This window comes from Cololabis saira, chromosome 12 (genome assembly GCF_033807715.1).
Source record: "Cololabis saira isolate AMF1-May2022 chromosome 12, fColSai1.1, whole genome shotgun sequence".
Taxonomy (NCBI): domain Eukaryota; kingdom Metazoa; phylum Chordata; class Actinopteri; order Beloniformes; family Belonidae; genus Cololabis; species Cololabis saira.
The window spans coordinates 28,105,742-28,119,354 of NC_084598.1; the positions used below are offsets into that span (position 1 = coordinate 28,105,742).

General features: G+C 39.5%; 1 protein-coding gene across 34 annotated transcripts in view; it reads left to right on the forward strand.

The window, feature by feature from the left end:
• The window catches only part of kif1b (kinesin family member 1B), a 61,580-nt gene that overhangs the window by 32,868 nt on the left and 15,099 nt on the right, over positions 1 to 13,613 (forward strand). For 12 of the 34 annotated variants that reach the window (XM_061736378.1, XM_061736372.1, XM_061736375.1 and 9 more), the window contains 12 exons: positions 332 to 394; positions 643 to 722; positions 996 to 1,102; positions 1,381 to 1,464; positions 1,734 to 1,914; positions 2,038 to 2,110; positions 9,262 to 9,367; positions 9,488 to 9,505; positions 10,171 to 10,319; positions 11,299 to 11,477; positions 11,814 to 11,951; positions 12,867 to 13,118. In XM_061736378.1, the coding sequence (XP_061592362.1) occupies positions 332 to 394; positions 643 to 722; positions 996 to 1,102; positions 1,381 to 1,464; positions 1,734 to 1,914; positions 2,038 to 2,110; positions 9,262 to 9,367; positions 9,488 to 9,505; positions 10,171 to 10,319; positions 11,299 to 11,477; positions 11,814 to 11,951; positions 12,867 to 13,118 (1,430 nt within the window). The remainder of the gene's footprint in view (positions 1 to 331; positions 395 to 642; positions 723 to 995; positions 1,103 to 1,380; positions 1,465 to 1,733; positions 1,915 to 2,037; positions 2,111 to 9,261; positions 9,368 to 9,487; positions 9,506 to 10,170; positions 10,320 to 11,298; positions 11,478 to 11,813; positions 11,952 to 12,866; positions 13,119 to 13,613) is intronic. The other 22 variants (XM_061736382.1, XM_061736390.1, XM_061736392.1 and 19 more) reach the window with 6 other exon arrangements.

Here is a 13,613-nt window from a genome sequence, read left to right on the forward strand (position 1 = left end):
TTTCATTATTTAGTCAACAAAATTTTAGCTTAAATGGAGGATGGATTACTTTCTTTCTCCACACACTGCTTCCGCTTCCTGGCTTAGTTTCATTAAATAAGTAACTGTCATGTACTGTTGTTCATCTGAGATTGTTTTTTACCTACTTTTAACACACGTTTTATGTTCTGATAAATAAAACCGTAAACAGAAAGAGGGTGTTTTTTTTTTCACATGACTGTAGCCTTTTATCACTGACCGACAGTTTTTCCGCCATCTTCACGTCCACATTTCTTCTATTGATTTTTCTTTTTTTTCCCCTCTCCTTCATTCTCTTCCACTCCACTGTTAGCCTTTCAGTGGGAAATCTTGTGATCTCTATACAGACTTTAATGGGGTGTTTTCCCCAAAAAAGGTTGGTGGTTTGGAGGTGTAGCTTCTAGGGTAGTTTGTAGTTGTTCTGTGATGTGTCAGACCTTTCAGATGTCAGAACTGTTCGTGCAACCGTTTCTGTCTGTGTTTGTGTACTGACGAGAAGGCAGCTATGTTTGATGTAAAATAAGGTCAATTTGATTGACATTTCTCGTGTTAGTGAGATTTCCACACTGCTGAATATGGATTAAAACATGATTTTTAGTGAACTGCCTCTCTGTTTATCTGCAGACTCCACACTTGGTCAACTTGAATGAGGATCCTCTCATGTCTGAGTGTCTGCTCTACTACATCAAAGACGGGATCACGAGGTAACCAAAATTTGAAAAATTTAATTTTCAGCAAGGACTTGAAAGTTTGTAAAAAGTTCCACTTTGTCCTTTCAGGCCTCTCTGTAAGCTATTCTGAAGTATGTTGTTATGCTTCATCCCACGTAGACAATAACCGATGAAAAATTATTTTTTGGCTGTTCTTGTTGGATAATAGTTTAAAGGTTCCATTTAAGTTCCAGCGTTTACTTTTTGCTGAAATGTGAAAAATAGTTGGTATACAGTTGAGTGTAATGAGATCTGTGAATGTTTTAGGGTGGGCCAGGCTGATGCTGAAAGAAGACAGGACATCGTTTTAAGTGGAGCTCACATCAAAGAGGAACACTGTATTTTCCGCAGTGAAAGAAATGCAAACGGAGATGGTGAGACATTACCTCTGTTTTTCTCTTTTTTTATTTTGACTTGAAAGAAGAGGGATTTTTGTAATCCATGCAAAAGAAAACTTAGATTTTTTTTTGTCAGTTAATTCAATAGGATAAAAAAAAAATCTAATTTTCTGCCGCTACTGAAAACACAAGACTTAAATGTGCGTCATCAATACATACAGCGAATGTGATTGTTGTCTTTTTGTCCTATTTTGAAACTGAAATGAAAAGTTTTACATACTGAAAAAGGTTTGGTCGCTTTGTTTTTGCTTTAGTCATTGTCATGCTGGTGCCCTGTGAGGGATCAGAAACCTACGTCAACGGCAAACGGGTTGAGGATGCAATCCAGCTTCGTTCAGGTACGTCTCATCCTGGTGTATGAAACAGAACTAAATTATGATTGTGTGTATGTATCCCTGTAGATTAATTATTGGACATGATGTTGTCGGTATTAAAAGTTTGAGTCTTATAAAGGCTTCATTCATTCATTTGTATCAGTTCACTCATGAACAGACAGCATAGTTTATAAGTTAAAACTGGCTCCTGCATGAGATATGCCTTTTATTAATTGCATGCTTTTTTTTTTTTTTTGCATTTTCTGCCCCAAACGTGCTCTCCTTTTGTCTAGGCAACCGCATCATTATGGGAAAGAACCATGTGTTCAGGTTTAACCACCCAGAGCAAGCCAGAGCTGAAAGGGAGAAGACGCCCTCCGCCGAAACCCCTGTGGAGCCCGTGGACTGGACGTTTGCTCAGAGGGAACTTCTGGAGAAACAGGGCATAGACATGAAGCAGGAAATGGAAAAAAGGTATTCAGCCTGTTTTTATTTGAATGAGTTTCAAAGGGCATGTAAGTGGGTCTGGGGTCTCTAATGTGGATTCTAAGATATATATTAAATTATTTGCACATTACGTTTTAATCACTTGTGTAGACTCACTGAGATGGAGATCTTATACAAAAAGGAGAAAGAAGAAGCTGACCAGCTTTTGGAACAACAGCGACTGGTGAGTTCAATTTTTCCGGAACATATTGGCACCCACTTTGTGAGTCTAAAGCATTCACTTAGTTTTCCTGTTGTCATTTTAATTACCGAAACAAGTTAGTGCAGAGTGGGTTTTAGGAGTCAAGTCATATTTATTATTATTTTGATAAGTGTATCAGGAACAGAAGCAACTTCCGGCGTGATCTAGGAAGTTATTGATATTTCGTGTGTGATTTTGAGCAATATCTACTTTCAACTATAAGTGGAATTTAAAGTTAAAGCATGGTTTTCGATGGTCAGTTGCAGTTGGAAAGCCTGAATTTATTTCTTAGACTGCAGTTGAATTTGGTCCATTTAGATATAGCACTAATTCTTTCTCTGAACTCTGATACTAAGGTTTGTGTGTGTGTAACACACATAGACCACTAGCGCATGTCTGTTCTTTCTGCATGGGTGTTTTCCTGGTTTGAGACAGATGAGCTTTTACTTGCCTTCCTCTTGAGTTTAACCGATTGTTTTTCTGAAACAATTTGAGTGAGAATTAGATCGTAAAGCTTCCACCTTTCCACATCCCTTGTTTTCCTGTTTCCTGTACCTTCTATAGTGGGACTGAATCTTGCAAAGCAGCAACATCCAGACAAAACTAATTTGATTTTAAGATCAAAATTCCTCTGAAACCGATTCCATATTGGTGTGCACTGTAACCCTGATTCCTAATCTTAGAAGATGACGCTGCTTCACATGGTTCACGTTAATAGCATGTTTTCTTAACTCATTCAGTACTTGTTCTGGACTAAGTTGCAGTGTTTGCTGTCGAGCTGGTCAGCTCTGAAATGGCTGTTGATTTGCTTGGATTAGATTTCTACTCTAGTTTTCTTGCCCTGTTTTATCTCTTCAATGCAGTTGCTGACATGTACAATGCATTGTGATAACAATTCCTGCTGTAGTTTTTTTTTTTGACAGATAGTGACAATGTGGTTTCTCATTGACTTCTTTGGCTACCTTTCTTTGCTAGCCTTACTTAACATTTGTGTAGCACACATTGGGTTTAGGCTCTACAACAGACTGAATCAATGAATCATCTCTCTCATATTCCGTTGGTTTTATTTGCAGAATTGCAGGCTTAAGGTTTCAGTCTCCCAGTAACTTTGTAACTTTATATTTATATATATATATATATATATATATATATATATATATATATATATATATATATATATATATATATATATATATTATATAATATAAAACAGTCAGATCTGAACATCTGTTCCTACTGGTTGTGATCTGTAATGTACATTGTCTACCAAAAATGAGAAACTGCATTTTGTTTCCGACTAACAACTTTCTTGTAGTGGATTAACAATTACACTCACTCCTGCCTCTCCTCTCGACTGGCTTTCTGATCAGCTGCAAGAACACACTGTCCTCTAACTCACTGCTATTACTAAAGACACTCAGACCTTCTGGACTAAAGGGGGGAAAGCTCCAAAGTCCATCAACATGCATGCCAGTATAGCATGTTTGGAATCAAGCAAAAAATTTCAAAAAAAAATTAAAAAGTTCAATTAAGAAGAGGAATATCGCAGAACGTTGCAAAGCCTTCCAATCAGCAGCTATCATCTATTGATATTTCCTTTCTAATCATTATAGACATGCTTTACCTTTACTTTTAATACCAATATGCAACATTGGGATTCAAATTCAAAATTATATTTCCATGACCAAGATGAGGGGGTTAATGAATGTATTTGCTTCCATTTCACTAGAAAACAAAAAAAGGGGAAATTATAAAGAACGTCAATGAAGCCACAATTTCTTGTACGATTGTTTGTTTTTTCTTTAATTTCTCTTAATTTTCAGAGCAATTTAGGGGAAATTATACTGCATGGTGCCATACATCTTGTGCAGTATTGATGTATGGAAATATAATATTGGAGTGTAATTGTCATCTTTTTGGGGGGAGGGGTCATAAGTTCAAAAATAGTGTAAATTCTTTGAGACAGATAATGTCTGGATTTAACTTCGACACCACTCTTGGTTTAAGTTCCAATGTTGCATATATCTACCTTTTTTTTACCCTTTTTTATTTTTGAAACCATCCTTTTATTTTCTCCCTGATTTCCCATTGTAATTTCTCCTTTTTTTGGGAACCATTTGGTTTTTGTCCTGTGTTGTTTTCTCAAGGATGGAGACTCTGATAGTGGGGATGACTCAGATAAGAGGTCTTGTGAGGAGAGCTGGAGACTGATCACTTCCCTGAGGGAAAAGCTACCTCCAAGCAAGCTGCAAACCATAGTGAAAAAGTGTGGCTTGCCCAGCAGCGGCAAAAGAAGACAGCATGTTAAAATGTACCAGATCCCTCAGCGGCGCCGCATCACCAAGGACTCCAAGTGGGTGACCATCTCTGACCTGAAGATCCAGGCGGTCAAAGAAATATGCTATGAAGTAGCACTCAATGATTTCCGACACACCCGGCAGGAAATCGAAGCACTAGCTATCGTCAAGATGAAGGAGCTCTGTGCAAGCTACAGCAAGAAGGACCCTAACGAGCGGGACTCGTGGAGGGCAGTGGCCCGGGATGTTTGGGACACAGTTGGGGTTGGTGACGAGCGCATCGAGGATGTCATAACCAGTGGGCCTCGACCTGGGGGGATTGTTATGGATGAGTTGAAAGTACACATAGATAAACTTGAGGACATCCTGCACGAGGTCAAAAAACAAAATAACATGAAAGACGAGGAGATCCGTGTTCTCAGGCACAAGATGGTTAAAATGGAAAAGGTCCTCCCGCTCATCACCCCAGAGGGTCAAGAAAAGCCTCCAAGTGTGGGAGCTCCCACTTGTATGACCAGAACTCCAAGCCCTCTGGAAGGAAAACCTCCTGTTCCTGAAAGGTTTGATGCAGAGGATGTGGAACCACAAACGGGTCAGAGTGCAGGGGACGACTCGACTCTTAAGAGGAGCCACATGCGCTGGATGCGTCAAGAGCAGGTACGCCTCAAGAGCCTCCAGCAACAAGAGATCTCCAAACAGCTCCGCCGGCACACCGGCCCACATCGTTTCATACCGCCAGAGGACCGTAAGCTGCGTTTCCCTTTTAAAAGTAACCCCAAACATCGCAACTCATGGAGTCCGGGCACTCACATCATAATTACAGATGAGCAGGTAATAGAGCTAAAGGTGCCCAAAGAAGAGGAAGAAGAGGGAGAAAACCAGGCTGAGGAAGCAACACAGCACAAAGACAAGGTGGCTGCTTCAGTTGTCCATGTCACTCCCCCTCTGCCGAGCCCATCAGTTCAGCACAGAGGGAAAGACTTTGAGCCCGGTTTTAACCAAGGTCACAGGCATAACTATAGGAACAACCAGTACCAGCAGCCCCACGAACGAGGCCGCAGCAACTCCTTTAATCACCGCCGGCGACCTTCTGGCTCCATGGAATCTCTGCAGCAGTCGGAAAACAACAGAAGGCACTCGCAAGCTTTCTACCCACCCCGCCACCAGAATCAGCCAGCACACCCCCCGCCCCACATGCAACAACCTCCATGCCACTATAATGGTATGATGTATACAGATGGCAGCTTCAGTGGTTACCAGCAGTACCATCACATTGAGCATGCTAACCACCCCGTCAACTTTCACGCGCCTCCTCGAATGCGCAGACAGATGTCTGCCCCCAATCTAAAAGCCAGCAGAGAGACGGCAGTCTGACTCGCAGAGTGATGAACTAGTTTTTTTAAGTAGGCAAACTCATTACAGATCACAACAGAAAAACTGACTGACTTTTGCACTTGATCAGTGCTTTACTGGTTGATCCAAGTATTGTACATCTTATCATCATCTTCATCATCATCATCGTATTTGACATTTTTCTCAGTTTTTTTCTTTTTCTTTTCTGCATCGAGTGTGTTGTCATCAGTAGCACTGGGAGACGTGTCATGAGGATTTAAAGCCAACAGATAAGGGGACAAGTTTTTTTTTTTTTTTTCAGGAGACAGACCCACTCTTGTTCAGTCATAATTTTGTGTGACAATTCATGAATCATGCTTTGATTTGCCAAAATTGTACTTGTGGTTGATGTTCTGAGTTTACATTTTTGCCAGTTTTAGAATGATTATTGATGAATGCTTATTGCCTCTACACTACAGAGTTGTTATTGTTGTTGCCCAAGTTAGGAAAACAGATCAGCCCTAATTTATTTCTTTATACCATAAACCTAAATGTAAGGATGGGAGCTCAAGCTCCTTTTGCAATATTACATTCTGTCTTGTACCTTAACCATTTTCTTTCTCTAAGTCATAATTTTTTTCAATCAGCAATCAAACATTTAGAAAATCTGTATTGAAATGTTCCAGTCTACTGTGTGTCTTTTTTTTTTTTTTTTTTTTCAATGGAGAGAACTTTTGGACAATTTAGTGATATTTAAAAAGTGCCTTTTAATGCACTAACTCTATTAATCCTGCTATGCAGTTGCCATTCAGTATTTTCTTTCTTCCTTCCTTTCGAAGTTCAGTGTCTGCGCAGGGCTTCAGCTAATCTTGTGAAATAAACTTCACAACTCATCTAACCAAAATCGATTGTAGTGTAGTAACATGTAATTTCATGATCTAAAACTTTTCCTCCTCTTATTTTCATGTATTGACTCATTTTTAATATATGCAGCTGACATCCTCTTAAGATTACAGTATTTTGCACTGCCTCAAGTCACAGGTAAGCTGTATGATAAGCCAGGAAGCACATCAATGGACATTTTTACACAAGTTACTTGACTCTTGCATCTTATTTAAATCCTTTACTAGAATATTTCACTGGGGGTTCTGTGAACCTTTGTGCTGCAATGCCTGGAAATGGACGCAGCTGATAATTAAAGATCAAACCAGTGTGAAAGTTTTACTGTAAACAGTCCAGACCTTTGGAGAATAATTCCCTCTCTTTTATTACGCCGTGTAAACAACACATGATGAACTGATTTTGTCATCTCTGTTTAATCCAGTCTTTAAATTTTAGTTTTGTGGTTCATCGAGTAAGCACAGGACTCACTTTGTTTCAAATGGAAACCCACTGAGTGTTGTCATGGTTCCCAAAGTCTGGCTTTAAAAAAATGTTGGAACTGGGACAAAGACTTGAAATGTTTGCATAATTGTTATTCAGGAGAAATATCCATATCAAATGAGATTTTTAGGACTGCCTTGTTTTCCCTGCATACACTTGTGTGACAAGGATGGATGTATTTGAGTGATGGTTTTTAAAATGAGCGGCCAATGTCAGTGTTTTTGACTCTGTGCTTTAGCTTTTAGTTTTAGATTAGCAGCAAGTCTGTCTGAGTTTTTTTTTTTTCTTTTTTCCTTCTTGCTGCATTTTTAGCTTTAAAATATTCCAATCATTATTGTGACTCAATATCCAATGGCCTTCAGATAATATCTTTAGAAACAGAGACCTTCAGCAGCATGTTGAGACCTCATGGAGACTATCAAGTTAATGGAGTGATTCAAATTATTTAGTTTTATACTAAAAGTTTTGATAGTATATATACTCTGCCTTACTATGCCACTTTGACTATCTTTGCATGCAGTAGCATACCTTTTTTCAGCTCTGTTAAATGCTCCATTAATTCATGTTTTTTTCTTTAATTTATGCTGTGGTGCTGATGGCTATAAGTAAAGATGTAAAATATACAACATCCAATTAGCTATGTACAGTTACATGTACAAGTTATTTTCAAAAACGTGTATATCTTTATGCCAGGTTTCAACTCAGAGTGATTGTATGTTTGCTTTTTAAATATTCAGCATCAAGTGCCTCAATGTGGCCGTTTAAAAAGCAGCACTGCTCCTTAATCAAGCATCTTGAGAAAATATTTGAAGAGAATTGTTCACAGGTTTAAAATAAAAATTAAAAATTAAAAAAGGATGTACTGCATCTATGTTTTGCTGGAAGTTTATTTTTAAATGATGACTGAAATAAAATGACCTGCTTTATGTGCACTTATGTGTGTATTATACGTGGGTGGTGTTTGTTTATTGTCAGTTTAAAGATCTAGGGACAAAAGCTGTAACGTTTGCCTACACATGTACAACACGAGACATCAGGAGTAAAAAGGCAATAGTAAAGGTACTGTAACTCTCCATGCGTTATCTATATCTACCCGCTTATCTCTATTCAGGGTAAGTGGGATCTGCTGGAGCCTATCCAGGTGATCCTCAGGAAGAAGACAAGGGCACAGCCTGGAAAAGTTACTGTAAAAAATACTTTATACATGTTCGGAAGAAAAATTGCTGTATTCACTGAATACTTGAGCAGTAGTGCGTCGTGCATCCGGTCATATCTCTGCAGTGGGATGGTCGCTTCATCTGTGGCCATATGTCTAATGATAATAGGCATTTCATTATGTGTTTAAAGAAAAAGAATGTGTTCAAAATGCTACGTGAATTTAATTTAATTTAAAGGTTCATGGTCGTTTTTTTAGCAGCTTGAAATCAATAAGTATACTTCCAGTAAAACAGGGACTGTGGGTGATGGGTTCTTGGTAGGGTTTCAGCAGGGAGGAGATCAGCGACAGCTGAAAAGGCTGTATTGTCTTCCCAGAAGACTGAACAAACAGGATGAGGTCATCGGGACCACTGCCGGTCCTTCTCTCATGATGATGAGGATGGCGCCCCTCATTGGATTACAGTTGACTCAGCTTCTGCCAGTTGCTCTCTCAATCCACGACAGCCATGAAAGTGTTCTTCCCAGAACACTTTACTTATCACTGATTGCATTTGCCACTTAAATTAATCTTTTACTTAAAAGAAAGAAAATAATTTGAAGTCATCCATTATTAATGCTCCTTAGTTGATGATCATGTGACTATTTTGTCAACAGTTTTTCCTCATATTTCCAAATGTAACATTTCCTATAGTATTTAGTTCTTGCATACTATATTTCGTAATATGACAACAATGTTTATGTGTTAATATATGGTGCATATTGATAGAAACAAATCTTGTATACATCCTATTTTACATTATGCACAATTATCAACCCATTCCATGTCAAATAGCATCATTTACACAGAGCGACGAGGCGCTTCGGGGATTGCAATATGAGATGTGGTTGTGACATCTCGCTAGGATCTGCTGTCGTTGCGGCTGATGGACGGCTGTCCATATTCTCCTGTGTGTTGGTGTCCAGGTTTACGAGAGCAAGCTGCAGGAGCTTCTGAAACAGGTGGAGACTCGCTCTCAGGTAGCAGAGACACCTGACGAGGAAGATTTGGAGGAGGAAGAGGAGGAGGAAGGTGTGTACAACAACATTTTCAGTATTGACTATTTTTGTTTTTTAGTGCACACTATTAGGAAACAGAAAATCTAAATGATATAAATGAACTGTGTGTTTTTATTCCAAATTTTGTGTCTAGAGCCAAAACTACTGGGACGTGCGTATAGCAGTTTATACGTAATATTATTCACATTATCATCTTATTTCAAAATAAAATACATTTATTGTGAAATTCTAATTACCCATTGAAGTCAAACTAGTCCATAATTATTGTACCATCTAATTCATTTTAAATGAAAAGCTCCACTAATCCTCTGTAACAGTATACATGACATTTAAAGGACCATATTTACAGGTTTTCATGTTTTAATCCATTACCTACAATTTATCCTTAAAAGGCTGCTGGAAAAAGCACGTCACAAGTCCACTCTGGTTTCCATCATGCTCAAAAGAGATTGTAGTTCTACCACAGTGGACCTCTACTTGTGTTTAAGTTTTACTTGGTCACGAGTGCATTGTTATGCATTAACGTAGTTTGACGTTGTTTGCCAAACAGCTACTTTCAATTTTGCACGGAATATATTTTATACGTATGTGCTAGTGGAAGCATCTGAATGTCTCTTCAGTGAACATTTTTCAGTGCATAGCTCTTGAAGTAATATTTGAGACACTCATGCGAGGTAGGCTGGATCTGTGATAGGGTTGAAGCAATAAAAACCACTAGTGGTATGGTCCTTTTTGACTTTTAAAGTGTTTGTCATGCATGTGTTTATGTACATAAGCATCATGTTGAAGTTTATTATGTCTGGTTTCTCTCCACAGTGCCGTGGACCCAGCATGAGTTTGAGATGGCTCAGTGGGCCTTCAGGAAATGGAGGTACCACCAGTTCACTTCGCTGCGTGACCAGCTGTGGGGGAACGCCGTCTACCTGAAGGAGGCCAACGCCATTAGCGTGGAACTAAAGAAGAAAGTAAGTGAAATGATGCTCCCGATTCCTTGCTCTTGGTGAGATAGTAGTTACTTTAATGAACGAAATCAAAGACTGTCAGCTATGCAAACACAAACCTTTTTGTGTTTGCAGAGTTTACTAAGGAGACGGATAAATTAATGAAAGCATTTTGAAAGCACATGATACAAGTCAGAAAGCTCCACACCCAGTTAAAATCATCAAAATGTGGTTAGAAAACAGAAGTTGTTACTCAGTCTCTAATTTATAATATCCGTAAATGTTTCTTTATCCTTGAGTCCAAATTGAATCTCTTTAAAGCTGTGATCAAAGGTTTTTTTTCAGCGTTGTTTTTATTATATAAATCAAAAATACAAGATCAAACAGAAGACATTATCACAAGCACTTTCATGCCTTGAATATAGCCAACTGTATTGGGAGCTCCTCTGGGCTTTTACCACGTCCAGGATGTGAGCGTAAACACAACTGGGTTTTTTGGGTACACAGCTTCCTGTCGGAAGTCACAGAAATGACTATTCATGGTCATAAGGTGGTTTTAAGGTGGTTTAGGATGATGCGTTACATATTCTGCTTACCAGATCCCTTAACAAGAACCCACATGATAACGTCTTCAGGCGGGGAAGCTTATCACGAGGGAAGCTAGAAGGCGCCGCATGATATTTATAGGTCAAAAAGTGTATGCAGTCATATCAGAAGACTTCCAGTGAAATCATGTGTTGTTGCTTTAAGTATATCTATTGTTTACACTAAGAGCCCAAGAAACATGTATAACATCAAAATCTGAACTTCATACATGTCAACCTTTTTTCTTTTTTCTTTTTTTTAAATAATTCAGAATACATCATCATTATTTAGTTTTTATTTTCATATTTTTGCCTCTGGAAGATCCTGAGCAGAAAGTGACAATGAAAGGCTTGTTTAATCATTCATTAATAATTCCCCTTCCGTCTTCATTTCCTTTTTCTTGCCTCCTGCTCATTAGGTGCAGTTCCAGTTTGTTTTGCTGACAGACACGTTGTACTCTCCGCTGCCCCCGGAGCTCCTGCCGCCAGAGCCGGAGAAAGAGCGCGACGCCAGGGCTTTCCCTCGCACCGTGGTGGCCGTCGAGGTTCAAGACCTGAAAAACGGAGCCACTCACTACTGGTCCCTTGAAAAACTTAAGTAATGCCTGCATCATACCTGCAAAATCTTATATTCATGAACAATTTTAAGGATTCCCTTGAGATGTGTTTAGAATAAGGAATATTTAATAGAATAAACAGGGAATAAAATGAAAAGGGACTTCTTATATTTAGTCATGCAACTTTCCATCAATTGTGCATCTATTAGTGGAAAGTAGCCGCTCTGCCTTCTGCCATATCATTTCTGTTGCCTCCAGTTCCAAAGAAAAACAACATCTGCACATTCAGCAGCATCACCTCTCTCCAGCTAATGAGTGAGATGTACGTACTCATCCTGCGTCCATTAATTTTGAGTGCACTCTGTCGTCATTTGCAGGCAGAGGCTGGAGCAGATGAGAGAGATGTACGATCGTGCCGGAGAAATGGCTTCCAATCAGCAGGAGGACAGCGAGGGTGCACTGACAGGAAATGACCCCTTCTACGATCGTTTCCATTGGTTTAAGCTCGTGGGAAGGTGTGTAAAGTGCAAAACGTGCATTATTTTACAGTTAAAACTCACTAAATATCCAGATTGTGAAGTGTTTTTTTTTTTTTGGTTGGTTGTTTTTTTTATGCTGGGTGTTGCCTGAATCTGGTTTTGGGGCTTAAGATAGATTTTTCCCTGTCACATGTGTCTGTGATATCATGTCTCTCGCATCATGTTTTGTCATCTATGACTGTTGAATGCATTTCTGTTACTCATGATTATTTTTGATCCATTGTACCCGATCCCACATATTGGTATCCCTTTTTGTATTTTTTTTTCATGTCATATTTTGAGTTGTGTCTTCATGCCATCATATATATGTCTTTTTTTTTTTCATTTTCTATTTAATTTCTCATTTGCATCATATTACGCTGCCTCTGGTTCTCATGTTGTTATCCCCTATAATTCACACGGAGGCTTGTGAACATGCATCCTGGATTGGGATGATGTATGAATATACAGCATTTTGTATTTTGATCCTCTTTTGCCCAGGATACATGGGAAGATTTATACGCTAATCCATTAAAGTGGCATTTCATTTGGGTTTAAAATGGTCACGTTTCTATAAACTGCTGTGACACCTGCTGTTGGCTTAATACCTGCTCTTTATGAAATGAATCCTACTGCTGTATTTGCAGTGGCTCGTCTCTAGCCTTAATTTGATCTGGTGAGGCAGATGATTGGTAGAAAAATACAAAAACATGCCACTTTTACTGATTAGTGTCCCCTTGTTTGCTGTTTTTATTTTTGTTTTACATCTACCAACAAACTGTGTGTGAGAAATTAATACCTCAATGAATTATCAATACCTTACAGAGCGACTAGGTTGTTTTAACTCCTCTGTTACTCCACTGTTACCTCTCCTTGGGTCTTGCCACTGCTCCCGAACTGCCCCCCCCCCAGCTCCCCCATCTTCCACGGCTGTGTAAATGAGCACCTGGCCGAACGTACCCCTTCCCCCACCTTCTCCACCACCGACTCTGAGATCACAGAGCTGGCAGACGAGCGCCAGAGCGAGATGTCCGACTTCATAGACGACGAGGCGTTTGTAGACGACACCAGCTCGGACGCCGGCACCGAGGAGGGCTCGGACATCTTCAGCGATGGGCAGGATCCCTTCTACGACCGCTCCCCCTGGTTCATCCTGGTGGGAAGGTTGGTGACAGGCAGCGGCGTGTCCTCGTCCTCCGCACACACAGGCTGGGATGGGAGAGCTGATGCTGGCTCGGTTCAACTTGAACCTTTATGTGTATTGTAGAGGCACAAATTGAACTTGGAGCTAACAGTTTAGTAAATTATAGAATAATAGGCAGGAAAAGACACAGCAAATCATTTTATAAATTCTGCCCACTGGCTAATTAGAAGTCATAAATGTGCGTAGATACTGTAAGCATATCAGTATTTAATAATCAGTAAAGCCCTCCTCTATCTAAATGTCAGATCATGCATCCAGAGCAGTTGGAAATAAATTGGTTCCTTTTTAAATTTAACATGATTAGTCATACTTCTGTGCCATGAGGCCGGCTTTTCATGAGCTACGTCTAATCTAGACTCAGTTCCTGAAAATTAAAAAAGCCACCATCCTTTTCTGTCCACCTCCTCCCAGCGCGACGTCTCATTCTCCGCCACCGCGGTGCTGACTGTATTAAC